General features: G+C 48.1%; 1 protein-coding gene across 4 annotated transcripts; it reads right to left on the reverse strand.

Annotated features, from left to right (window-relative positions):
* Positions 1-20669: 20669 nt before the first annotated feature.
* LOC127049843 (uncharacterized) lies at positions 20670-24696 on the reverse strand. 4 transcript variants are annotated; one of them, XM_050951125.1, is made up of 4 exons: positions 24637-24696; positions 24207-24560; positions 22939-23143; positions 20670-22625 (listed from the first exon to the last, which is right to left on the reverse strand). In XM_050951125.1, the coding sequence occupies exon 4, from the start codon at positions 21835-21837 to the stop codon at positions 20809-20811; it is 1029 nt and encodes a 342-aa protein (XP_050807082.1). In that variant the 5' UTR covers positions 21838-22625; positions 22939-23143; positions 24207-24560; positions 24637-24696; the 3' UTR covers positions 20670-20808. The 4 variants fall into 4 exon arrangements, with proteins under 4 accessions (XP_050807082.1, XP_050807081.1, XP_050807080.1 ...); XM_050951124.1 differs by lacking the exons at positions 24207-24560; positions 24637-24696 and adding an exon at positions 23888-24142 and having other exon boundaries at positions 23038-23143; XM_050951123.1 differs by lacking the exons at positions 24207-24560; positions 24637-24696 and adding an exon at positions 23888-24142.
* Positions 24697-26416: the final 1720 nt, after the last annotated feature.

Here is a 26416-nt window from a genome sequence, read left to right on the forward strand (position 1 = left end):
AGAAGGGGCAGAGGAACCTTTACATCCAAATGCTGAGCAGTTAAGAGCCTTTAGAGCACTCAAGGAATCCCTTGTTCAGGCCCCCGCACTAGGCTCCCTGATTATAACAAACCCTTTGATTTGTATGTACATGAATTTAAAGGAGTGGCATCTGGAGTGTTAACACAATTATTTGGAGGCTCTCCTCGACCTATTGCATATTTGTCAGGACAATTAGACCCGGTAACGCAAGGCCATCCAGGCTGTCTAAGAAATGTTGCAGCAGCTGCTCTCATTGTGGAATAAGCTCAAGAAATAGTACTAGGACACAGCCTTACAGTGCATACGCCTCATGCTGTGGCCAGCCTGTTAAGTTCACAACAGCATAAGCATCTGACTAACCAACGATTGTCAAAATATGAAATTGCTGTCCTAATGACTCCTGGGGTAACCCTCAAACGATGTGCCACGTTAAACCCAGCTTCTTTGTTGCCCCAGGAGGGAAGTAGTGGATATGTGCATGATTGTTTGCAGGTTTTGGATTTAATTCCCACCCCTTGCCCTAACCTTACTGATGTTCCCCTCCAAGACCCTGAAATGGAGGTGTTTGTGGATGGATCTGTCTTTGTCCGTGAGGGAATTAGATACTCTGGATATGCAGTTACTGATAGCAAGACTGTCTTAATAGTGAAAGCTCTTTCACCCGGGGTGAGTGCCCAAGCAGCAGAGTTGAAAGCCCTGACTACAGCCTGCCTCTATGCTAAAGGGAAAAGGGTCAATATTTATACAGATTCAAAATATGCTTTTGGGGTGTGCCACGCCACAGATGCAATTTGGAAGGAATGAGGTTTCATTACCTCATCTGAAGCTCAGATTGCCCATGAAAAGAAAATTGCTAAACTGCTTCAAGCCATTCAGGCTCCTAGGGAGATTGTGGTGATACACTACAAAGCTCATACCAGGCAGACTGATCCAGTCGCAATGGGAAATCGCTTGGCTTACAGGGCCGCCAAGGCAGCAGCCTTCCAAGGGGCCCAATTGGACCTGATCTCTTCCTTAGCTCAATGGCAATTACAAGCTTCAGATACTGAAAAGGCAACATGGGAAAAGTGGGGTGCAAAAATTAATTCAGTGGGAATCTGGGAATGTGATGATCGTCCTATCCTACCTAGAAGCTATCAGCGTGAGGTACTACAAAAGGTTCACAGTAACACCCATCTAGGAGCGAATAAAATGGTTCAAATCGTTCTTAGGCAGTTTGTATCCCCTGGATTAAGTGAAATAGCTAAAAGAGTAGTGGAAAGTTGTAATCTTTGTCAGCAATGTAATACTAAGGGAACATGCCAACAGGCGCCACCTGGTGGGCGCAGATGGGCTCATAGGCCCATGCAGCACATTCAAATTGATTTTACTGATTTACCTTCTTCAGAAGGAAAGAAACATCTGTTAGTGATTGTGGATCAACTTTCAGGATGGGTAGAGGCCTTTCCCACTGCCCAAGCCACAGCCAAAGCAGTTTGCAAGGTGCTTTTTAATGAGATCATGCCAAAATTTGACCCTCCTGAAAAGACTGATTCTGACCAGGGAACACATTTTACAGCAAAAATTTGCAAGGAACTCACTGAGGCAGTTGGGACAAACTGGGTTTTTCATGCCCCCTGGCACCCTCAGAGCTCAGGCCAGGTGGAGCATATGAATGGAACTCTAAAGACCACTCTAACTAAGCTGTTTAAGGAACTCAAGATGAAATGGACTAAAGTTCTTCCTTTGGCTTTGTCCATTGTCCGGACTACCCCGAATTCTAGGACTAAGCTAGCGCCCTTTGAGATACTTTTTGGACATGTACCACCTTGTTTTACTTCTCTGGTTTCAATGCCTAGTGACACTGATCTGACTTGTGAAACAGAAGCTTATATAAAAGCTTTGCAGCAGCATTTAACAACATTACAACAGTACTCAGCACAGTCTCAATCTTTACCATTGTGGGAAGCTGTTCATTCTATTTTGCCAGGTGACCCAGTGGGGATCAAAACTTACCAAAAGACTCCACTTCAACACCAGTGGCTAGGACTGTTCGAGATGATCCTGGTGAGCCCTACTACTGTTCAGGTCAAGGAACTTCCTACTTGGATTCATCATACCAGAGTCAAATGAAACCTCGCTAGGGAGCCCGACCTGGTAAAGGGTTCCCCAGAAGCAGACGGCATTGGACTTCGAGGGAGCCACGCACGTTCACCCCACCATGAATCGGGTGAGCCAGTAGCAGACAACCTCTCTGCCCAGGACAAATGGACTGCTACTCCTTTGGGCGACCTGAGGCTAAAATTCAAGAAGAAGTATACTGGTGCCCATTCTCCAAGGAATGGCAGCGAATAGTCGCCTGGGGAGTTGGTGGACTCATTTGTGTATTGTTTGTTGTTTTTCTTTTCTGCTGGTTGGATTAACTAGGGGATATGAACATAATGCCTTTATTCGCTTTGCTCATGAAATGAAAGCCTGTATGCCAGCACTAAATAACATTTCATGTTGGGTATGCTATCATGTAATCTAAGTTGTGTTCCTTGAGTCTCCTTAGTGGGTCCTCTAGGAACAAAAGGGGGAATTGATGAGTGTGGTTCTGGCCTAATTCTGCTTAGCACCCCAGTTCAGCTTAGCAATAACACAGCAAGGCCTACTGGTTAATTTACTGGCTGGGGTAGACAGGCCAGCACAGACATCTGTGTGACCTTGCTAGATAAGAGAATGCTTGTAGAGGCTGGGAAAAAAAATACTTACAGACACTTTTTAAAGTAACGTATTCTTTTTTGTACTAAGCATGAAGTTATCAAGAAGTAACAGTTCTTCTTCTTCGAGTGCTTGCTCATATCCATTCCAGTTAGGGTGTGCGCGCGCCGCGTGCACATTTGTCAGAAGATTTTTACCCTAGCAACACTCGGTGGGTCGGCGTGGCGCCGCTGTGGTGCCGGATATATACCCCTGCCAACCCATCCGCCCCTCAGTTCCTTCTTACCGCCCGTGTCGGTCGTTGGAACAGTGGAGCGTGGCTTAGCTGATCTTCACCTCCCTAGCTATTCGCTTGTTTCTAATCGTTATTGTGTATATAGTTCAATATTCTATATTTCTAGTTAGTTTTATTAGTTCTTTGTAGTTGTTATTGTATATAGTTAAGAGGGATTGGGGATTAGCTCCTTCCCCTCACCCGGTACCAGGGCCCATGCCCGGTTCACCGGACTTCAAACTGTGCTCGGCCTGTCATAGGCCGATGCCTACAGGAGACCCTCACGACTCCTGTCTCAAATGCTTGGGTGAATCCCACCTTGCAGACAAGTGCTGCATCTGCAAGGCTTTCAAGCCCCAGACGAAAAAGGAGCGGGACATTCGTCTCAAGCAGCTCCTGATGGAGGCAGCTCTAACTCCTCCATCTTCGGCACCAACTGCTGCACCAGGGACAAGTGCCTCTTCTGCACCAGAGCGCACGGGCACCGTGAAGGCTCCTCGGCACCAGCCATCACAGGCCCAGGCTCCTGCCCGGCACCGCTCTCTCTCCCCAAGGATCAAGAAGCATAAGACTCCTGCGGCTTCTGCGTCTACGCCGCAGTCAGAGCACCTAACTAAGTCGGAACGCCCGGCACTGTCAACTGCCGCAGCACCGACGTCTTCTGTGCTGTTGATTCCGGTCTCGCAAGAGCCATCGAGTCCAGTGCCTACCAGCTCCCTGGCACACGCCGTGGTTGAGCTTATCATGCCCTCCACGCTGGAGACATTCTCTATGGCAAGGGAGTTGATTGCCTTGATGGAGCCTGAGCTGCCTCAACCCCCAGCACCGCCGGTGCGGGTTGTTCAATCATTAGGCAAGCCCTCCCTGCTGAGACCATCCTCGCCCGGCACCACTGAACATCGCCGGTCGCGATCCAGGTCCCGCAGACACTCTCGGTCCCGTCATCGATCCTGGTCCCAATGCTGCTCGCAGTCCTGGTACCACTATCCATCTAGGTACTGGTCGTACTCGCGGCACCGTTCGAGGTCCTGGTCGCTGACCCGATACTCTTGGCACCGATCCAGGTCCCGGCACCGCTCACGGCACCGTACCTGTCGCAGCCAATCTTGACGCGGGGATTCAAGGTGCCGGTCGACCTCCCGGTACCACGCCGGTTGCAGGTCCCAGTCTCACTCTCAGTACCGGTACGACTCCCGGTACTGTTCTCCGGTGCCGCGTGGAGACGGATCGAATAGACACAGAGACCCTCCTCAAACGGTCTCAGCTCCTCCGTGGCCTTCTCGTCATCCATCCGTATCATCCCATGCGGACAGTGCTTCCTATGGGGATTCAGATACTCACAGCAGGTTCACCCAAGGACCCCACGGTCCGGACCAAGGACCTCATCAGTGGTCCTTTTGGATGCCTTGGGCTTATCACTAAGCCCAAGGTGAACCCGCTGTGCCATCACACTCTGTTCCTTCAGAACACCGCGTGCCAGAGGCCACTGTCAGCCAACCTCCCCCTGCCAGTACGGAGGAAGCTCCTGTCCCCGTGCTGGACCCCCACGATCTTCTGGCTCCGGATGTCTCCCCAGGATCAGGAGTCAGTACAGGACCCACTCATCCTGGGACTTTCATCCTCTTCTTCTCCGGATGAAGCGGTAGCGGGGACATCATCGTTGGGCCCGCCTCCAGTTGACCTCAGGTCACACCAGGACCTCCTGCGGCGTGTCGCCCAGAATATCAACTTGCCAGTAGAGGAAGTTCCAGAGGTGGAGGACCCGGTGATAAGTATATTGTCGGCGGAGGCACCAACCAGAGTGGCCCTGCCATTCATTCGTTCAATCCAGGCTAAGGCAGACACCATTTGGCAATCCCCAGCAATTATCCCGCCCACAGCCAGAGGGGTCGAACGGAAATACATGGTGCCCTCCAAGGGATATGAATACTTATATGTGCACCCACCTCCCTGTTCATTGGTTGTACAGTCCGTCAATGAGCGGGAGCGCCACGGCCAACAAGCCCCTGCACCTAAATCAAGGGAGGCTAGGCGAATGGATTTGTTGGGATGGAAAATCTATTCCGCAGGAGGCCTCCAACTCAGGGTAGCGAACCAACAAGCCCTGCTGAGTAGATACAATTACAACACCTGGGAGGCGGTAGGGAAGTTCATAGAGCTGGTCCCGCAAGACTCCCACCAGGAATTTACAGAATTATTGAAGGAAGGAAAGAAAGTAGCATGGACCTCCCTACAGGCCTCGCTAGCCGCCGCCAATTCGGCAGCTAGAATGATCGCTTCTGGAATCGCCATGCGACGTATATCATGGCTGCAAGTGTCAGGCCTGCCACCTGAACTTCAGCACACTATACAAGACTTACCATTTGATGGCCAGGGCCTATTCTCACAGAAAACGGACCCTAGGCTACAGAGTCTGAAAGACAATCATGTAATTATGCGTTCGCTCGGAATCCATACACCACAGACTCAAAGAAGATCCTTCCGCTCCCAACCTCAGCGCCCTTACCCCCCTGCCTAGGCCAAGACAAGACTTTACCAGAAGGCGAGGTCGTACCAACCGCAGACATGTCTGGACCTCAAGGGGGTAACAATTCCGGTCCCACCAAGCCAACAGCAGGACCCAAATCAAACCTTTGAGGGTGCGCCCGAGAGCAGTGTACCAATTGTCTCCCAGGATCCTTTTCAGTTTTGCAATCGCCTTTCCCCGTTCCTCCCTGCGTGGTCCCGATTAACCTCGGATCTTTGGGTCCTACGCACAGTGGCGTTTGGATACCATCTTGAGTTTATTTCACCTCCTCCCTCTCAACCCCCCTCCTCGTCCCTCTTCAGGGACCCCTCTCACGAGCAACTCCTCCTGCAAGAGGTTCGGAGGCTCCTTACAATGGGAGCTACAGAGGAGGTACCGAAGGAATTAAGGGGCAAGGGGTTTTATTCCTGATATTTCCTAATCCCTAAGGCGAAAGGGGGCCTCCGGCCTATCCTAGACCTGCGACGACTGAACAAATTCATGAAAAAGTTCAAGTTCTGCATGGTATCCCTGAGGACCATCATCCCTTCCCTGGATCCCGGAGATTGGTACGCCGCTCTCGATATGAAGGATGCGTATTTCCACATTGCAATTTACCCTCCGCACAGACGGTATCTACGCTTTGTGGTGATTCATCAACACTATCAGTTTATGGTCCTTCCCTTTGGCCTCTCCACAGCCCCTTGGGTATTCACGAAGTGTATGGCTGTAGTCGCTGCCTCCCTCCGTCGTCGTCGAATACATGTCTTCCCATACCTCGATGACTGGCTTATTTGAGGGACCTCCGAGGCGCAAGTCACCAGTCATGTGAGCATCATCAAGAACCTATTCACGCGTCTAGGCCTGATAATCAATTTGGAAAAATCTACTCTAGTGCCTACGCAAAGGATAGAGTTCATCGGGGCCACTCTGGACTCCAATCTTGCAACGGCCAGTTTGCCTCTACCTCGTTTTCAGGCAATAGTCTCGCTTATACAAAGACTTCAAAGCTTCCCGAGAACCTCAGCTTGCACCTGCCTTGGCCTCCTCGGTCACATGGCTGCATGCACATTCGTGACAAAGCACGCCAGACTGCGCATGTGTCCCCTTCAGACTTGGCTTGCCTCAGCCTACCATCCAGGCAGAGACGCCATAGATATTATACTCACGATTCCACCGAGCATCCGCGGCTCCCTCGACTGGTGGCTGACGCCATCCCTGGTGTGTGCAGGTCTGCCGTTCCATCCACCACAGCCCTCTGCGTCCCTAACAACGGATGCGTCATCTCTTGGCTGGGGTGCTCACCTAGGGCACCTTCGCACTCAAGGCCTGTGGTCGTCTTCGGAGTTGGCGTTACACATAAATGTCAGAGAACTGAGTGCAGTCCAACTGGCGTGCCAAGCGTTCCAGCGCCATCTACAGGGTCGTTGTGTTGCAGTGTTCACAGACGACACAACGGCCATGTATTACATAAACAAGCAGGGAGGGACACGATCTTCCCCCCTTTGTCAAGAGGCGATACAACTATGGGACTTTTGCATAGCCCACTCAATAGACCTGGTAGCGTCTTTTCTCCCAGGAGTCCGGAACACTCTGGCAGATCAACTGAGCAGATCCTTCCTGTCTCACGAGTCATCCATCTGTCCGGACATTCTCCATTCTGTCTTCCGGAGGTGGGGGTTTCCCCACATAGACCTCTTTGCCTCCCGGGAGAACAGGAAATGCCAAGTGTTCTGCTCTCTGCAAGGTCGCTCCCCGGGCTTCCTCTCAGACACATTCCTAATTCCATGGAAGGGGCACCTATTTTATGCCTTCTCATCCTTTCCTCTCGTCCACAGAGTCCTACTCAAGCTCTGCAGGGACAGAGCCCATCTAATCCTGATCGCTCCGGCATGGCCGAGACAGCATTGGTACACCCTGTTGCTCGACCTCTCTGTGGCAGACCCGATCCCCTTGCCACTATGCCCGGACCTCATAACACAGGACTTCATAGATTCATAGACTCTAGGACTGGAAGGGACCTCGAGAGGTCATCGAGTCCAGTCCCCTGCCCTCATGGCAGGACCAAATACTGTCTAGACCATCCCTGATAGACATTTATCTAACCTACTCTTAAATATCTCCAGAGATGGAGATTCCACAACCTCCCTAGGCAATTTATTCCAGTGTTTAACTACCCTGACAGTTAGGAACTTTTTCCTAATGTCCAACCTAAATCTCCCTTGCTGCAGTTTAAGCCCATTGCTTCTTGTTCTATCATTGGAGGCTAAGGTGAACAAGTTTTCTCCCTGCTCCTGATGACACCCTTTTAGATACCTGAAAACTGCTATCGTCCCCTCTCAGTCTTCTCTTTTCCAAACTAAATAAACCCACTTCTTGTGTCTTGTTTACAACACACCTGTTAATGCATCCCAGAATCAAGTTTGTTTTGCAACAGTATCACACTGTTGACTCATATTTAGCTTGTGGTCCACTATGACCCCTAGATCTCTTTCTGCCATACTCCTTCCTAACAGTCTCTTCCTGTTCTGTATGTGTGAAACTGATTGTTCCTTCCTAAGTGGAGCACTTTGCATTTGTCTTTATTGAACTTCATCCTGTTTACCTCAGACCATTTCTCCAATTTGTCCAGATCATTTTGAATTCTGACCCTGTCCTCCAAAGCAGTTTGTCATAAACAGATAGTTAAGGGTTAATGTCTCTTTTACCTGTAAAGGGTTACAAGCAGTGAACCTGGACCACCTGACCAGAGGACCAATCAGAAGACAAGATACTTTCAAATCTCAGTGGAGGGAAGTCTTTGTTTTGTGTTGTTTATTTGTTGGTTGTTCCCTCTGGGTTCTGAGAGTGACCAGACATACCTACAGGCTCTCTAATTTTCTGTTCACATAGTAAGTACAAGTAGAAGGGCGGTTTGGTCTTTTTGATTGTTTTATTTGCAAATGTGTATTTTGCTGGAAGGATTTTAATTTGTATTTGTGCTGGGGGGAAGGCTTCTCTCTAGTGTCTATAAGCTGAAAGACCCTGTAACCTTTACCATCTTAATTACAGAGACAACTTTTACTTTTTTCTTTCTTTTATTAAAAACTTTTCTTTTTTAAGACCTGATTGATTTTTTCCCCTTGTTGAGGCTCAAGGGAATTGAGTCTGTACTCACCAGGGAATTGGTGGGAGACAGGGAGAGAGAAGGGAGGGGGAAAGGTGGAATTCCTCTGTTTTAGATTCACGAAGCTTGAATCTGTATTACCTCTTGGGGAGGGGAAAAGAGGAGGGGGGAAGGTGCATTTCCCTTTGTTTTAAGATTCAAGGAGTTTGAATCACAGGGATCTTCCAGGGTAACCCAGGGAGGGGAAGCTTGGGAGAGGCAACAGTGGGGGGAAGGGTTTACTTTCCTTGTGTAAGATCCAGGGGGTCTGGGTCTTGGGGTCCTCTGAGAAGGTTTTGGGGGACCAGAGTGTACCAGGCACTGCAAGTCCTGCTTGGTGGCAGCACTACACGATCTAAGCTGGTAATTAAGCTTAAGGGGATTCATGCTGGTACCCCATCTTTTGGACGCTAAGGTTCAGAGTGGGGGTTATACCATGACACAGTTTCAATCCCTCCCAGTTTGGTATCATCTGCAAACTTAATAAGCGTACTTTCTATGTCAACATCTAAGTCGTTGATGAAGATATTGAACAGAGCCGGTCCCAAAACAGACCCCTGCGGAACCCCACTTGTTATACCTTTCCAGCAGAATGGGGAGCCATTAATAACTACTCTCTGAGTATGGTTATCCAGCCAGTTATGCACCCACCTTATAGTAGCCCCATCTAAATTGTATTTGCCTAGTTTATCGATAAGGATATCATGCAAGACCGTATCAAATGCTTTACTAAAGTCTAGGTATACCACATCCACACCTTCTCCCTTATCCACAAGGCTCATTATCCTATCAAAGAAAGCTATCAGATTGGTTTGACACGATTTGTTCTTTACAAATCCATGCTGGCTATTCCCTATCACCTTACCACCTTCCAAGTGTTTGCAGATGATTTCTTTAATTACTTGCTCCATTATCTTCCCTGGCACAGAAGTTAAACTAACTGGTCTGTAGTTTCCTGGGTTGTTTTTATTTCCCTTTTTATAGATGGGCACTATATTTGCCCTTTTCCAGTCTTCTGGAATCTCTCCCGTCTCCCATGACTTTCCAAAGATAAAAGCTAGAGGCTCAGATACCTCCTCTATTAACTCCTTGAATATTCTAGGATGCATTTCATCAGGCCCTGGTGACTTGCAGGCATCTAACTTTTCTAAGTGATTTTTAACTTGCTCTTTTTTTATTTTATCTTCTAAACCTACCCCCTTCCCATAAGCATTCACTATGTTAGACATTCCTTCAGACTTCTCAGTGAAGACCAAAACAAAGAAGTCATTAAGCATCTCTGCCATTTCCAAGTTTCCTGTTACTGTTTCTCCCTCCTCACTGAGCAGTGGGCCTACCCTGTCCTTGGTCTTCCTCTTGCTTCTAATGTATTGATAAAAAGTCATCTTGTTTCCCTTTATTCCCATAGCTAGTTTGAGCTCATTTTGTGCCTTTGCCTTTCTAATCTTGCCCCTGCATTCCTGTGTTATTTGCCTATATTCATCCTTTGTAATCTGACCTAGTTTCCATTTTTTACATGACTCCTTTTTATTTTGTAGGTCATGCAAAATCTCGTGGTTAAGCCAAGGTGGTCTTTTGCCACATTTTCTATCTTTCCTACCCATCGGAATAGCTTGGTTTTGGGCCCTTAATAGTGTCCCTTTGAAAAACTGCGAACTCTCCTCAGTTGTTTTTCCTCTCAGTCTTGATTCCATGGGATCTTACCTATCAGCTCTCTGAGCTTACCAAAATCCGCCTTCCTGAAATCCATTGTCTCTATTTTCCTGTACTCCTTTCTACCCTTCCTTAGAATTGCAAACTCTATGATTTCATGATCACTTTCACCCAAGCTTCCTTCTACTTTCAAATTCTCAACAAGTTCCTCCCTATTTGTTAAAATCAAGTCTAAAACAGCTTCCCCCCAGTAGCTTTTTCAACCTTCTGAAATAAAAAGTTGTCTGCAATGCAGTCCAGGAACTTATTGGATAGTCTGTGCCCCGCGGTGTTATTTTCCCAACACATATCTGGATAGTTGAAGTCCCCCATCACCACCAAATCTTGGGCTTTGGATGATTTTGTTAGTTTAAAAAAAGCCTCATCCACCTCTTCCACCTGGTTAGGTGGCCTGTAGTAGACTCCTAGCACGACATCACCCTTGTTTTTTACCCCTTTTATCCTAACCCAGAGACTCTCAACACTTCCGTCTCCTATGTCCATCTCTACCTCAGTCCAAGTGTGTACATTTTTAATATATAAGGCAACACCTCCTCCCTTTTCCCCTGTCTATCCTTCCTGAGCAAGCTATACCCATCCACACCAACATTCCAATCATGTGTATTATCCCACCAAGTTTCAGTGATGCCAACAATGTCATAGTTATATTTATTTATTAGCACTTCCAGTTCTTCCTGCTTATTAACCATACTTCTCGCATTTGTATATAGGCATCTAAGATACTGGTTTGATCTTGCCTCCTAGTTTTGCCCCGACCCGGACCTGCAGTCCCTTCATCTGACAGCATGGCTGCTGTCTGGTTGAGCCAATCTGAGTTGCGTTGTTCCACCTCAGTACAACAGGTGCTGCTGGGAAGCAGAAAACCTTCCACGCGGATGACGTATCTCGCCAAGTGGAAGCGCTTCTCCCACTGGTGCGCTCAGCGTAACTCTATCCCCGAAGGTGTATCAGTCCCCATTATCTTGGACTATTTATGGTCCCTCAAGGAGCAGGGCCTGGCGATCTCTTCTATAAGGGTGCATCTTGCAGCTATTTCCACCTTCCACCCTGGGGAAACTGGCAGTTCAATCTTTTCTCACCCCATAGTTTCCAGATTCCTCAAAGGTTTGGAGCGGCTGTACTCTCAGGTCAAGCGCCCGACCCCTACCTGGGATCTAAACCTGTTGTTGGCTAGGCTTATAGGTCCCCCCTTTGAGCCTTTAGCCACATGCTCGCTGCTGTACCTTTCCTGGAAGACAGCGTTCCTTGTCGCTATCACCTCGGCTAGACGAGTCTCGGAACTCCGAGCTTTGACTGTGGATCCCCCATATACAGTATTCCACAAGGACAAGGTACAGCTGCGACCGCACCCGGCATTCCTCCCTAAGGTGGTCTCTGCCTTCCACGTTAATCAAGACATCTTTCTACCAGTCTTTTTCCCGAAGCCGCACTCATCACGTCGGGAACAACAGCTGCATACCTTGGATGTCCGCAGGGCTCTTGCCTTTTATATCGAGAGGACCAAACCCTTCCGACGCTCGCCTCAGCTCTTTGTAGCTGTCGCAGAGCGCATGAAGGGCATGCCAGTCTCTTCCCAACAAATTTCATCTTGGGTGACATCCTGTATCCGGACATGCTATGACTTGGCTCACGTTCCGACTGGCCATCTCTCCGCCCATTCTACGTGGGCTCAAGCCTCATCTGCCGCTTTCCTGGCCCATGTTCCCATCCAGGAAATATGTTGCGTGGCTACCTGGTCTTCCATCCACACCTTTGCATCACACTATGCACTGGTCCAGCAGTCCAGAGACGATGCCGCCTTTGGCTCCGCGGTCTTACATTCCGCAATGTCTCACTGTTATAACCTTAGTCCCAGATTTGGACCTTAGCGTCCAAAATATGGGGGTTAGCATGAAAACCTCCAAGCTTAGTTACCAGCTTGGACCTGGTACCTGCTGCCACCACCCAAAAAATTAGAGTGTTTTGGGGCACTCTGGTCCCCCTGAAAAACCTTCCCTGGGGACCCCAAGACCCAAATCCCTTGAGTCTCACAACAAAGGGAAATAATCCTTTTTCCCTTCCCCCCTCCAGGTGCTCCTGGAGAGATACACAGACACAAGCTCTGTGAAACTACACAGAGAGACTCCCCCCTCTCTGTTCCCAATCCTGGAAACAAAAAGTACTTTCCTATTCCCCCAGAGGGAATGCAAAATCAGGCTAGCAATCCAACACACAGATCTCCCCGATTTCTTCCTCCCACCAATTCCCTGGTGAGTACAGACTCAATTTCCCTGAAGTAAAGAAAACTCCAACAGGTCTTAAAAGAAAGCTTTATATAAAAAGAAAGAAGAATACAAATGGTCTCTCTGTATTAAGATGATACAATACAGGGTCGATTGCTTAAAAGAATATTGAATAAACAGCCTTATTCAAAAAGAATACAAATCAAAGCACTCCAGCACTTATATTCATGCAAATACCAAAGAAAAGAAACCATAGAACTTACTATCTGATCTCTTTGTCCTTACACTTAGAAACAGAAGACTAGAAAGTAGAAACTACTTCTCCAAAGCTCAGAGAAAGCAGGCAGACAGACAAAGACTCAGACACAAACTTCCCTCCACCCAGAGTTGAAAAAAATCCGGTTTTCTGATTGGTCCTCTGGTCAGGTGCTTCAGGTGAAAGAGACATTAACCCTTAGCTATCTGTTTATGACACGCCCCCCAAATTGCAGACAGTGGGGAAGCTCACTGGCGGCGATTTCCTTCTAGAACTTGAAAATAAACAGATTAATACAACACATGCACCTTTACATATACCACTAAGTATATAACTAACAGACTTCTACATTTTAAGAACACTTTTTAACTACTGAATTCTGGGAAACTCTCACGGGAGAGTGCATCAGCAACTTTGTTAGAAGCTCCTGTGATGTGTTGAATTTCAAAATCAAAATCTTGGAGAGCTAAACTCCAACGAAGAAGTTTCTTGTTGTTCCCCTTGGCAGTATGAAGCCACTTTAGTGCAGCATGGTCAGTTTGTAGTTGGAACCGCCGTCCTCAAACATATGGGCGTAGCTTTTCCAGGGCGTACACAATGGCATAGCATTCCTTTTCACTGACTGACCAGTGACTTTCCCTTTCAGACAGTTTCTTGCTGAGAAACACGACAGGATGGGAGTTGTGATCTGTTGCTTCCTGCATGAGCACTGCTCCTATACCACGCTCAGATGCATCTGTGGTTACTAGGAATGGCTTGTCAAAGTCCGGGGCCCTGAGCACAGGGTCAGACATGAGCATCGCCTTAAGCTGGGTAAAGGCCTTTTGACACTCATCAGTCCACTTAACGGCATTTGGCTGGGTCTTTTTGGTCAGGTCGGTTAGTGGGGCAGCGATTTGGCTGTAGTGTGGTACAAATCGCCTGTAGTATCCGGCCAAGCCTAAGAAGGATTGGACCTGCTTTTTGGACCGTGGGACAGGCCACTTTTGGATAGCCTCCACCTTGGCCTGTAGGGGGTTTATGGTTCCTCGACCCACCTGGTGCCCCAGGTAAGTCACTCTGTTTTGGCCTATTTGACACTTTTTGGCCTTAACAGTTAGTCCTGCCTGCCTGATGCGCTCAAAGACCTTTTCCAGGTGTAGTAGGTGTTCGGGCCAGGAGTCTGAAAAAATGGCCACATCATCGAGGTAGGCAACTGCAAATTTTCCCAGTCCAGCTAGTAGACCATCTACCAGCCTCTGGAAGGTGGCGGGTGCATTTCGAAGGCCGAAAGGAAGGACATTGAATTCATACACCCCCGCATGGGTGACGAATGCTGACCTCTCCTTGGCAGGTTCATCTAGCGGTACTTGCCAGTACCCCTTGGTTAAGTTTATTGTAGAGATGAACTGGGCACGTCCCAACTTCTCCAATAGCTCATCGGTGCATGGCATTGGATAGTTGTCCGGACGAGTTACCGCATTTAGCTTACGGTAGTCCACGCAAAAGCGTATTTCCCCATCTGGTTTGGGTACCAGAACCACTGGAGATGCCCATGCACTGGTAGATGAGCGGATTATACCCATCTGTAGCATGTTCTGGATCTCCCATTCTATAGCAGCTTGGGCATGAGGAGACACCCGGTAGGGTGGGGTTCTGATTGGGTGAGCATTACCTGTATCAATGGAGTGGTATGCCCGTTCAGTCCGTCCTGGGGTGGCTGCGAACAATGGGGCGAAGCTAGTGCACAGCTCCTTGATTTGTTGCCGCTGCAGACGTTCCAGGGTGGTTGAGAGGTTCACCTCTTCCACGCCACCGTCTTTTTTCCCGTCGTAGTAGACACCGTCAGGCCACTCAGCATCATCTCCCTGGACTGTAAACTGACAAACCTGTAAGTCTCTGGAATAGAAAGGCTTGAGAGAATTAACATGGTACACTTTAGGCTTTAGTGAGGAATTGGGAAATGCTATGAGGTAGTTTACAGCTCCCAGGCGCTCTTGGACCGTGAATGGCCCTTCCCATGATGCTTCCATCTTATGGGCCTGTTGCGCCTTCAAGACCATAACCTGGTCTCCTACCTTGAAGGACCGATCTCTGGCATGTCTGTCATACCAGGCCTTTTGCTCTTCTTGAGCATCCTTTAGGTTCTCTTTAGCAAGGGCTAAAGAGTGTCGGAGGGTGCTTTGTAGGTTGCTTACAAAGTCCAGAATGTTAGTTCCTGGAGAAGGCGTAAACCCCTCCCATTGCTGCTTCACCAACTGTAATGGCCCCTTAACCTCGTGACCATACACAAGTTCAAATGGTGAAAACCCTAAACTGGGATGTGGTACAGCCCTGTAGGCAAACAGCAACTGCTGCAACACTAGGTCCCAATTATTGGAGAATTCGTTGATGAATTTTCGTATCATGGCCCCCAAAGTTCCATTGAACCTTTCAACCAGGCCATTGGTTTGATGGTGGTACGGGGTGGCAACCAAGTGATTCACCCCATGAGTTTCCCACAGTTTTTCCATGGTCCTTGCCAGGAAATTAGACCCTGAATCTGTAAGGATGTCGCAGGGCCAACCTACCCTGGCAAAGATGTCTGTTAAGGCTAGGCACACAGTGTTAGCCCTGGTGTTGCCTAGAGCGACTGCTTCTGGCCATCGGGTAGCAAAGTCCACTAAAGTCAGTACGTACTGCTTTCCTCTGGGCATCTTTTTTGGGAAAGGGCCCAGAATATCCACAGCTACTCACTGAAATGGGACCTCAATTATGGGGAGTGGCTGGAGAGGGGTCTTGACCTGGTCTTGAGGCTTTCCCACTCTTTGGCATACCTCACAAGACCGGACATACTTGGCAACGTCCTTGCCCATCCCCTCCCAGTGGAAGGACTTCCCCAACCGGTCCTTGGTTCTGTTCACCCCAGCATGGCCACTGGGATGATCATGGGCTAAGCTTAAGAGCTTCTCCCGGTACTTAGTTGGAACCACCAACTGTTTTTGCGGCTGCCATTCTTCCCGGTGTCCACCAGAAAGAATTTCCTTGTATAAAAGTCCTTGGTCTATAACAAACCGGGATCGATTAGAAGAGCTGAGAGGCGGTGGGGTGCTCTGTGCCGCCGCCCAAGCTTTCTGAAGGCTGTCATCTGCTTCCTGCTCAGTCTGGAACTGTTCCCTTGAGGCTGGGGTCACCAGTTCTTCCTCAGACTGTGGACTTGGGCTTGGTCCCTCTGGAAGCGATGTAGGTGATGGGGTTGTTTCCGTTGCTGGTGAACCGCTTTCCGCTGGTGCACCTGAGGGTATTTCAGGCTCTGGCTGAGCCTTTTGGGTATGGCTGTCTGTTGCTTCTGCCAGTTTTGGCTCGCTGGCGCCCTCGGGCGTTGAGTTTGAAGATGGGGTAGCAATGGCTGGTGCTGGTTGCTGTTCCAGTTCCGGGCCTGGGACTGGAGGTGCTGTGGCTGTTTCAGTGGTTGGCATGGAATCCGGGTCCACTACCTCTGTCTGGGTCTCTGGTAACACAGACGGGGCCTCTGTGGACGGCTCAGGAACAGGAATGGGTCTGGAAGCTTGCCTGGTTTGGCTACGTATAACCATTCCCACTCTCTTGGCCCGCCTCACCTGGTTGGCCAAGTCTTCCCCCAGTAGCATGGGGATAGGATAATTGTCATAGACTGCAAAAGTCCACATTCCTGACCAGCCTTTGTACTGGACAGGCAGTTGAGCTGTAGGCAAGTCGACAGCTTGTGACATGAAGGGGTAAATTGTAACTTTGGCCTTTGGGTTGATGAATTTGGGGTCAACGAAGGATTGGTGGATAGCTGACACTTGTGCCCCCGTGTCTCTCCACGCAGTAACCTTCTTTCCGCCCACTCTCAAATTTTCCCTTCGCTCCAAGGGTATTTGAGAGGCATCCGGGCCTGGGGATCTTTGGTGTGATGGTGGTGTAATGAATTGCACTTGCATGGTGTTTTTGGGACACTTGGCCTTGATATGTCCCAGTTCATTACACTTAAAGCATCTTCCATCTGATGGGTCACTGGGCCGAGGTGAGTTACTGGAGACTGGTGAGGTTGAAGGGTAGGGTATCTGTGGCTTTACTTGGGTGGTATGTGGGGTCTTTGGCTGTCCTCGGTTGTAGGGTTTATGGTCTGTGTGCCCCCTGGGGTAATCGTTCCCCTTGACAGTAGCTTTCTTGCTTTCTGCCAGTTCCATCCATTTGGCTCCAATCTCCCCCGCCTCAGCGAGATCTTTGGGTTTTCCATCTTGTATGTACCGTGTGATGTCTTCAGGAACACCATCCAAGAACTGCTCCATTTGTATGAGGAGGTGCAGTTCTTTCAAGGTTTGAACGTTGTTTCCTGTTATCCAGGCCTCATAGTTTTTTGCAACGTAGTAGGCGTGTTTGGGAAATGACACATCTGGTTTCCACTTTTGGGTTCTGAAGCGCCGACGGGCATGATCTGGGGTTATCCCCATTCGGTATCTGGCCTTGGTTTGAAAAAGTTTATAGTCATTCATTTGCAGCTTAGGCATTTCAGCTGCCACCTCTGCTAAAGGTCCACTGAGCTGTGACCTCAATTCTACCATGTACTGGTCTTCGGGGATGTTGTACCCAAGACAGGCTCTTTCAAAATTTTCCAAGAAGGCCTCGGTGTCATCACCTGCCTTGTAGGTGGGAAATTTCCTGTGCTGTGGAGCAATATTTGGCGCCGGGTTGTTAGGGTTGGCTGGCACATGCAGCCCAGCTTTTGCCAACTCCAGTTCATGTTTTCTCTGTTTTTCCTTCTCTTCATTCTCTTTTTGTTGTTTTTCCATTTCTCGGTGGTGGGCCGCCTCCTCTTCTTCTTGCTTCCTTCTGTGGGCCAACTCATCTTCTGCTTGTTTCCTTCGGTAGGCCACCTCTTCTTCTTCTAGTTTTCTTTTGTGTGCTGCCTGTTTGATTTGTTCTTCTCTTTCTTTCATCTCCATCTCTTTTTGTTTTATTTCCAGTTGTCGCCTGTGTTCAGCTTCTTTGATTTGCTCTTCGGCCTCAATTTTTGCCTTAGAAGTCATGATTCCTGTTTTCTTGTGTTGGGGTGCCCTCCGGTGTTTATCTTCTGAACTGCAGACTCTGTTGCCTCCTGAAGTCTGCCTAGCAACAGTGCTTTTTTCCTTTTCTCTCTCTAGCTAATGTTCAATGAAAGGAAACCAGAAAAACCACTTTATTTGCATGCATATAGTGCTGGTACTGGAGGGCTATTGCATGACAAAAGACCCTTAACAGTTTGGTAATGGCTTCTTGCTTAACATGCAAGCCACAAACTGCCAGAGAGAGCAGAAAAAAAAAATTCTCTCTGGTTCCCTTTTAAAACCAAACTGTTTCTCTCTGCTAAAAAGCCCTTAGCAGAGAAAAGAAAAATATAATATTCCCACTGGCTTCTGGATTCTGTCTATATCCCACCTGCTGCCACCATGTTATAACCTTAGTCCCAGATTTGGACCTTAGCGTCCAAAATATGGGGGTTAGCATGAAAACCTCCAAGCTTAGTTACCAGCTTGGACCTGGTACCTGCTGCCACCACCCAAAAAATTAGAGTGTTTTGGGGCACTCTGGTCCCCCTGAAAAACCTTCCCTGGGGACCCCAAGACCCAAATCCCTTGAGTCTCACAACAAAGGGAAATAATCCTTTTTCCCTTCCCCCCTCCAGGTGCTCCTGGAGAGATACACAGACACAAGCTCTGTGAAACTACACAGAGAGACTCCCCCCTCTCTGTTCCCAATCCTGGAAACAAAAAGTACTTTCCTATTCCCCCAGAGGGAATGCAAAATCAGGCTAGCAATCCAACACACAGATCTCCCCGATTTCTTCCTCCCACCAATTCCCTGGTGAGTACAGACTCAATTTCCCTGAAGTAAAGAAAACTCCAACAGGTCTTAAAAGAAAGCTTTATATAAAAAGAAAGAAAAATACAAATGGTCTCTCTGTATTAAGATGATACAATACAGGGTCGATTGCTTAAAAGAATATTGAATAAACAGCCTTATTCAAAAAGAATACAAATCAAAGCACTCCAGCACTTATATTCATGCAAATACCAAAGAAAAGAAACCATAGAACTTACTATCTGATCTCTTTGTCCTTACACTTAGAAACAGAAGACTAGAAAGTAGAAACTACTTCTCCAAAGCTCAGAGAAAGCAGGCAGACAGACAAAGACTCAGACACAAACTTCCCTCCACCCAGAGTTGAAAAAAATCCGGTTTTCTGATTGGTCCTCTGGTCAGGTGCTTCAGGTGAAAGAGACATTAACCCTTAGCTATCTGTTTATGACACTCACTCCGACCCCACCGCCTAGGTAAGGCTTGGGAATCACCTAACTGGAATGGATATGAGCAAGCACTCGAAGAAGAAAAGATGGTTACTCACCTTTGTAACTGTTCTTCTTCGAGATGTGTTGCTCATATTCATTTCAAACCCGCCCTCCTTCCCCACTGTCGGAGTAGCTGGCAAGCAGGAACTGAGGGGCGGATGGGTTGGCAGGGGTATATATCCGGCACCATAGTGGCGCAACTCCAGGGGGTGCCCTGTTGATCCACCGAGTGTTGCTAGGGTAAAAATCTTCCGACGAACGTGCACGCGGTGCATGCGCACCTAACTGGAATGGATATGAACAACACATCTCGAAGAACAACAGTTACAAAGGTGAGTAACTGTCTTTTCTTTGTTTTGTATGCTGGGAACAAATGCTGGGAAGGTACAGTGATGACGTGACAGAATAGCTAATAAAAAGCAGTTTGAATTTGTGAAGGGGGGGCTGGTTCTGTATGGAGTGAGATGGGCAGTTCTCTGTTGTATGGCATGCTACAATAAAGAACTTAATAGTGGGATTCTTGCTGGTCGTTGCCTGTCTCTTTGCGGTCGGACAACGAAACCTGAGCCGTCTGGAATAAGAGAGATCTCTGACAACAGGAAGTCATTGTGTAAGGATGAGGCCTTTTCCAGTGGTCATATTATAAGGCCTAAAGCCTAAGCTTTTGTCTGCAGCCATATTAGAAGAGCAGCAGCCATGAGCTAAGAAGCAGGAAGTCACATCCCATCTAAATGACATTGAAAATGTAATATCAGGCTGTTGAGCAGGAGATCCTGGTCTAACAGCACCCACTATCACCAGATAAAGAAACAGCTCTTAAGATGGTGAAAGAAAATGTAGTTTGCTAGCATTCTCTCTGGCAAGAAATCACTTCTCAATAGCTGTGGTTGTGAAATCCTCACTTCTTTATGTTCTGTCATTATGGGCCCCACTTCCCGATTGTTTGTCTGATGTATGATCTCTGTCTTGTTTCTGTCGGTTACATAATTAATTTTGCTAGGTGTAAATTAAGGTGGTGGGGTATAATTGGCTAGAGAATTTTGTTACAATGTGTTAGGATTGGTTAGTAAAATGATTGGTTAAGGTAGAGCTAAGCAGGACTCAAGTTTCACTATATAAATTAGGATCCAAAAGGCAGTTCTTTGGGAACCAACTCCAGGACACCGCCCCACCAGGGCTGCCGGAACTCAACACTCTGCCAATGACACCATGTAGAAAGTGGAATCCCCCAGATGACCTGATCCTGACTGGCCCCCAAGAAAAGTTCATCTGTCTTATTGGGACTGGTGAGCATTGTATGTGTAGCGGGTGCGTTCTTGGCTGGGTGATTGTTAATAAATAGGATAAGGATATTACTGTGTAAGGCTCTGTCATTGGTAAATGGTCCTGCGAACCTGCAGAAAATTGACAGGGTTACGCCTGAGCCCTCGGAACAGGGTAAGTGTGGGTTCTCCTTGAGTGTGTGAGTAACAGAGAATTTTGTGTAGGTAACAACTGGGGCCGGGAATGTAAGATTCAAAAAGGGATTGGACATTTAGATAGATGAATATCCAGAGTTATATTTAATGGTAACAGAAATTTAGAGGAGGTGATAAGTACTGTAGAATTCTGTCCTGGAAGGAGAGTAAGGAGACCCAGACCAGCACATCCCAGTCTTCCTTGGGGAAGAAAGGCATTATTAATTTATTGTTGCTTCTAGCAGTAGAAACAGGGTCATGGATTCCTGCAGTCTCTTAGGGAGTCCCCATTTCTGATGCAGCAATTTTTCTCTCAGATGGAATTCAAAGTATTTTTTTGTGTCATCTGTAACAAGACTTTCTTCACCCTCAGCTCCTGGGATATGCAGGGAGGCTGCTGGGTTGGTGCTGAGGGTCATTGGCACTTGGGAGGGACTCTGCAAACCCAATTTAATCTGAAGATTTTTATTCCTCAGCATGTCTCCATTGAGAGCCCAGGGAACTCCAGCTGGGCTGGGTTGGAACTGGGATTCCAGAGAGAGCTCTGTAAGAGCCACCATTGGCCTCGTCTCTTGATTCTCACCTTCCAGTGAGGCTAACTGCCCTGGCAGTAACAGGGCCCTAGAGGGATCAGCTGCATCATGCTCAGTTCTGTGCATAATTACTGACCTACAAGAGCCAGCTATTCCAAGAAATTTCTGTCCTTCCTGGACAAAGTTAGATTTTGGATCCTCCTCTCTGCCCTGTGAAAGCAGCTGTGATTGTGACTGTTCTGGAGGATTGATGGCCCTTAAGTGTCCCTGGGAAAATCCCCATTGGCACCTATGGGGTAATTTTTGAGACCCACTGAACCTGCTTACAGGGCTTTTTTCTGCTCCTGAGCTGGGCTTTCTCTCCCAGTAAGTGAGTTGGGCAGGGGGAGGTCTCATGGCAGGAAAGGATTCCTGGAACATGTAGGACACACCCCATTTCATCTCAAGCTTCGTCCCGAGCTCCAGGTTCTGGTTACATTGTCCTTTGTTATTTCTGAACCGTGTGTCCATGAAGCTAGTTCCAATTTCTCTCTGAGCCCCATTGAGGAGAGCTGGTTGTGTGCTTGGTGGACTTGTACCCAGCAAAAATGTGTCCCTGGAGCCCTCAGTGTCTTCTGAAAGGTCACAATTCTCCTTCCCTTCCTGGAACTCCAGGTGCTTTTTCTTCTCCCCAATCACTGGCAGCTCAGTTGTATCTGGGTTAAATTCATAGACCATTCCAGCAGCAGAGACTCCTCTCCTGTTTTATTCTGTGGACATGTTCGGGTCTGACATCTCTGAAGATTTCTCATGCTTCCAGCTAGAGTGGTCTCAGATGTAGTGCCTAGTGTCACTGTGGTTTGTCCACTGCCTTCAGATCTCTGTGCTGTCAGACAGATCCTGCAAGTACAGGCCTCTGAGCTCCCACATGAAGCTTCACAAAGTCCTGTATGTGTAGAGGTAGATATAGAAACCTTCTCATCAAGCATGGGCTCCTGTTTGGCTGCCTCAGGAGGAATAAACCATTTCAAAGACTTCTGGATTCTCTTGGGAAGGCCCCATTTGCGATGCACCATTTTCTCTCTCAGGTGTCGCTCAAGGTGCTTACGCCTTTCTGCCCTGAAGAGTGGCCGCTGGTAGTCTTTAGACTCCAGCAGCGCTGTGCATTCCAGGAACTCTGGGATGGATGGGATGGATGCTGCCAGGGAGTTCAGGATTATATATGGCAAGCCCCACAGGAGCTGGAGTCTCTTTTTTCTGATGTGCGTGTTTAGCTGCTCTTTCACATCCTTGATGAGCAGCAAAGGATGAAGCAGAGAAGATTCCACAATAGCACCACTGCCTCTGCTCAGAGGAGGTGGGAAGGGACAAGGGGACTCCATGACTCACCACTGCTCCTGGTGCAAGCCTGCAGCTGGTGATTCTTTGTCTTTGGAGGTGGTAGCTTTTGGCCTCGTTTCTCTCTTGATCCAAGGTTCTGAGCTGCAGCATGAAAGCTGCTGAAGACTCACGTTCCAATTCCTGGCCTGTTAATTGCAAAGATGATAGTGTATAGGAAAATGCATGGATGATTGTGACACAGACACCACTGATGCCAACTGGCAAAAGAGTTCATTGTTCTTTACAAGCAACTCCTGGCTCAGATCTGACAAACTTACTACACATTATACATGGTTTTCATGGGACTTATCCTTGAAGGACAGTTGGTGAGTTCTCTGCTGAAAGCTTGTAACTTATCAATACTTATGACTGTGAGAGGTGTATATGGGTAATGTTTAAGGAATAATGTAACTATATTGAAAATCATGCCCTTATGGTCTTGGAGTAAAAGGTGGTCACCAGGGAATCACGTGTCTTGATGAGGACCCATTCAAGCAGGAGGGAGTTGTCACTGCGCCATGGCTAGCTGATTATGTAATATATTGTTCAGTTCCCTACCCTTGCCTCATCCCAGAGCAGTCAAAGGAAAACCATCGAAGACAACTGCTAGCAATCAAAACCACATGGAGGTAAAAGGGAACATTATAGCCGACATGCGAGTGCCCTATGTGTGGATAAAGACAGAAGACTCATTAGGTATATCACAGAGTGGAGAAAAAGACACTGCATCCATTCACTGAGGAGTGCTTTTTTTATGTGCTTACAAGTGCAGTTTACACGAGTGGTGTTTTTAAGGTAAAACTGGGTATGCTGCTGCTTTGGGATGAGACAATCTGGCATTTCTGGGAGTAGCCAGTGTCAGGGCCTGGCTATCACAGAGGAATACTTCAAGGGGACTCGGGTGTACCTCTTGTAAACCTGCAAGGTGAAGGAAGTGCTGGTATAGCCCAGAGGGGAGTGCTTTAGAGGCTCATGGGTGGGGGTGTCAAGGAGCTGACATCCAGATGCCACAGGGAAGACTCTCCCTCACTAGAGGCAGGGGGTAACAAGGTGATCCGCAATCCTGGGACCCCTGAGAACAATCTCAGTGCTATTTCAAAAGCAGGGGGAAGCTTTTGCCAGATGCTTTTGTATTTCTCTCTTGAAATGGAATATGAAGAGTGGAGACTCATAAATCCTTATCCAGGCTGCTGGTAAACAGGGAACAAACACCTTCCCCATCCCCAAGTTCTGCAGAGGCTTGGGGCTGAAGGAGGGAAGACCAAAAGAGAGGAGACTCTTGTGGTTCAATAGACTTTATAGGGGAGGGGAAGGGAAGCAAAGGGAGCACTGGGTTTAGGATGTCTTCACCCATCAGTGCAGATTGTTCCCACCCAACACCGCACCGCACATAGCAAATCTCCCTTACCCTGAAGCTCGGGATACGCCTCCTCAGCTAGGACCCGGTAGTTTCCTGGAGTGTCCTGCTGCCCAGCAGCACTGTCCTGCAAGACTATGAGAGCTTTACTCCCAAGAAGTTCTGAGTGCTCTGATGCTAACCACCACCACTGTGAGGTCATCACTGCATCACATCTGTGCTGGGCTGGAACTTCCCTGGTGGTAGCCTGAGTCTATTTTCTTGTACTCTAACCAGACTGGAGCAGATGCTGCTCAGAAAGCACTAGGCCCTAGCATGACAGGCACATTATACTGGAACAGTCACCTCTAAGCAGCATGATGAGACTCACAAGCTCGGAAGCTAGAGCTATTCCAGGAGCCAGACATAGACTGTGTGACTTGCTCCTGTAAGAGAGAAAAGACCTGGGGGGGGGCCCTCCCCATCGCCAGCATTAAATGCACAATTCAGACGGCTGAATTAACCCTCCCCTTAGCAATGTATTATGACTCTTACACATGCAAACCACAAAGGCCTGTAAACAAATCAAGCTATTCTTTCTGTAGGCTAGAGGGAACAAGGAGCTCTTGTTATTGCTATTTTTAATCTATGTGCAAGTTGCTCTGAAAGAATAGTCGCCAATCTTTTTACACTCAAGATCACTTTTTGAATTTAAGGGCAACCCAAGATCTACGCTGTCCCTTCCCTGAGGCCCCGCCCCTTCCCAAAGCCCCTCCCATTCCATCCCCCACCCCTCTCCGGGCTCGCCCCTTCACTCTCACTCACTTTCACTGGGCTGCAATAGGGGTTTAGGGTTCAGGAGGGGGTGTGGGCTCTGGGCTTCAGGAGGGGGCGTGGGCTCTGGGCTCAGGCTGAGGGGTTCACAGTGTGGGAGGGGGCTCTGGGCTGAGCCTGGGGCAGGGGGGGTTGGGTGCAGGAGGGCATGTGGTGATGCAAGCTCTGAGAGAGACTTTGGGTGCAGAAGGGGGCTGAGTGTTGGGGTGCAGGAGCAGGTATGGGGTGCTGGCTCAGGGAGGGGGCTCAGGGCTGGGGGTTCAGCCTCCCTCTGGGCAGCACTTACCTCAGGCAGCTCCCAGTTGAGAGTACAGCATAGCTTCCACTAAGGCAGGCTCCCTGCCTACCCCGGCCCTGTGCTGCTCCTGGCAGGGACCAACGCATCCCTGCAGCTCCTGCGGTGTGTGCACGGGGCCCTGCGTGCTGCCCATCTCTGCAAGCACCGCCCCCACAGCTCCCACGGATTTACTAAGAACAAATCATACCATCCCAGCCTGCTTTCCTTCTTTGACAGGGTAACTGGCTTGGTGGATGGGGGAATGCAGTGATATAATATACCTGGACTTCAGAAAGACTTCTGACACAGTCCCTCATGATATTCTGATAAGTAAGCCAGAGAAATGCGGGCTGAACAGAACTACTATTAAGTGGATACGTAATTGGTTAACAGCAGCAAAGAGTAACTATTAATGGAATGATGTCGGATTGGACGGAAGTCTCAAGTTGGAGTCCACAAGGATCTATTCTGGGTCCGGTGTTGTTTAACATCTTTATTAATGACCTGGATGTAGGAATAGAGAGCATACTGATCAAATTTGCAGATGACAATGCTGGGGCGGTGGGGAGGAAGGGGAGGTGTTGCCAATACTTTGGAGAATACAACTAAAATTCAGAGGGAACTTGATAAATTGGAGAACAGGGCTAGACACCACAAAATGAAATTCAACCAAGACAAATGTAAGGTGCTACACTTAAGGAAGGAAAAAGAAATGCTCAAATAAAGAATGGGGGACAACTGACTTGGCAGCAGCACTGCTGAGAAGGACCTGTGAGTTGTGGTGGAACACAACCGCAACATGAGTCAACAATGTGATGCTGCTTCAAAAAAAGCAAATGCAGTTGTAGTTTATATTAACAGAGGCATAGCAGGCAAGTGGCAGTAGGTGATAGTACCACTTGGCACTGGTTAGGCCTCAGCTGGAGTACTGTGTCCATTTTGGTCACCAATGTATAGAAAGGATGTAGAGAAACTGGGAAGGATCCAGAAGTGAGCATCAAAGATTATTAACAGGATGGAATGCAGGCCATATGAGCAGCAGCTGAAGGAACTGGGTTTGTTTAGTTTGGAAAAGAGATGGTTAATGGGGGGACATGATAGTGGTCTTCAAATACTTGCAGAAGATGGAGAAAAGTTGTTCTTTCCACAGAGGGCAGGACAAAAGCAGTGGGTTCAAACTACAGCATAACATTTAGATTAAACCTCAGGAAAAACTTTCTTACTGTAAGAACAGTAGGACAATGGAACAGACGCCTAGGGAGGTCATGGAAGCTCCTTCACTGGAGGTTTAAAAAAAAAACCCCAGACTTTTGGATGGTTTAGACTCAACAAATCCTGCATCCTATGATTCTATGTCTCTATGGTAAGCTAAGGACTTCCAGTGCTCTGTTCCAGTTGACTAATAAATCCTGCTCTGTTTTGAAAATCCTGCTTGGGTGTCACTGCAAATACTTGCTGAGGTCCATTAAGCCCTGGACTGTACAAGCCAT

The sequence above is a fragment of the Gopherus flavomarginatus genome, chromosome 4 (assembly GCF_025201925.1).
Source record: "Gopherus flavomarginatus isolate rGopFla2 chromosome 4, rGopFla2.mat.asm, whole genome shotgun sequence".
Classification (NCBI taxonomy): Eukaryota; Metazoa; Chordata; order Testudines; family Testudinidae; genus Gopherus; species Gopherus flavomarginatus.

What these genes read in the sequence shown, in the direction of transcription:
- LOC127049843 (XM_050951125.1), bottom strand. Translation starts at nt 21,837, where the DNA reads ATGGTCTATGAATTTAACCCAGATACAACTGAGCTGCCAGTGATTGGG.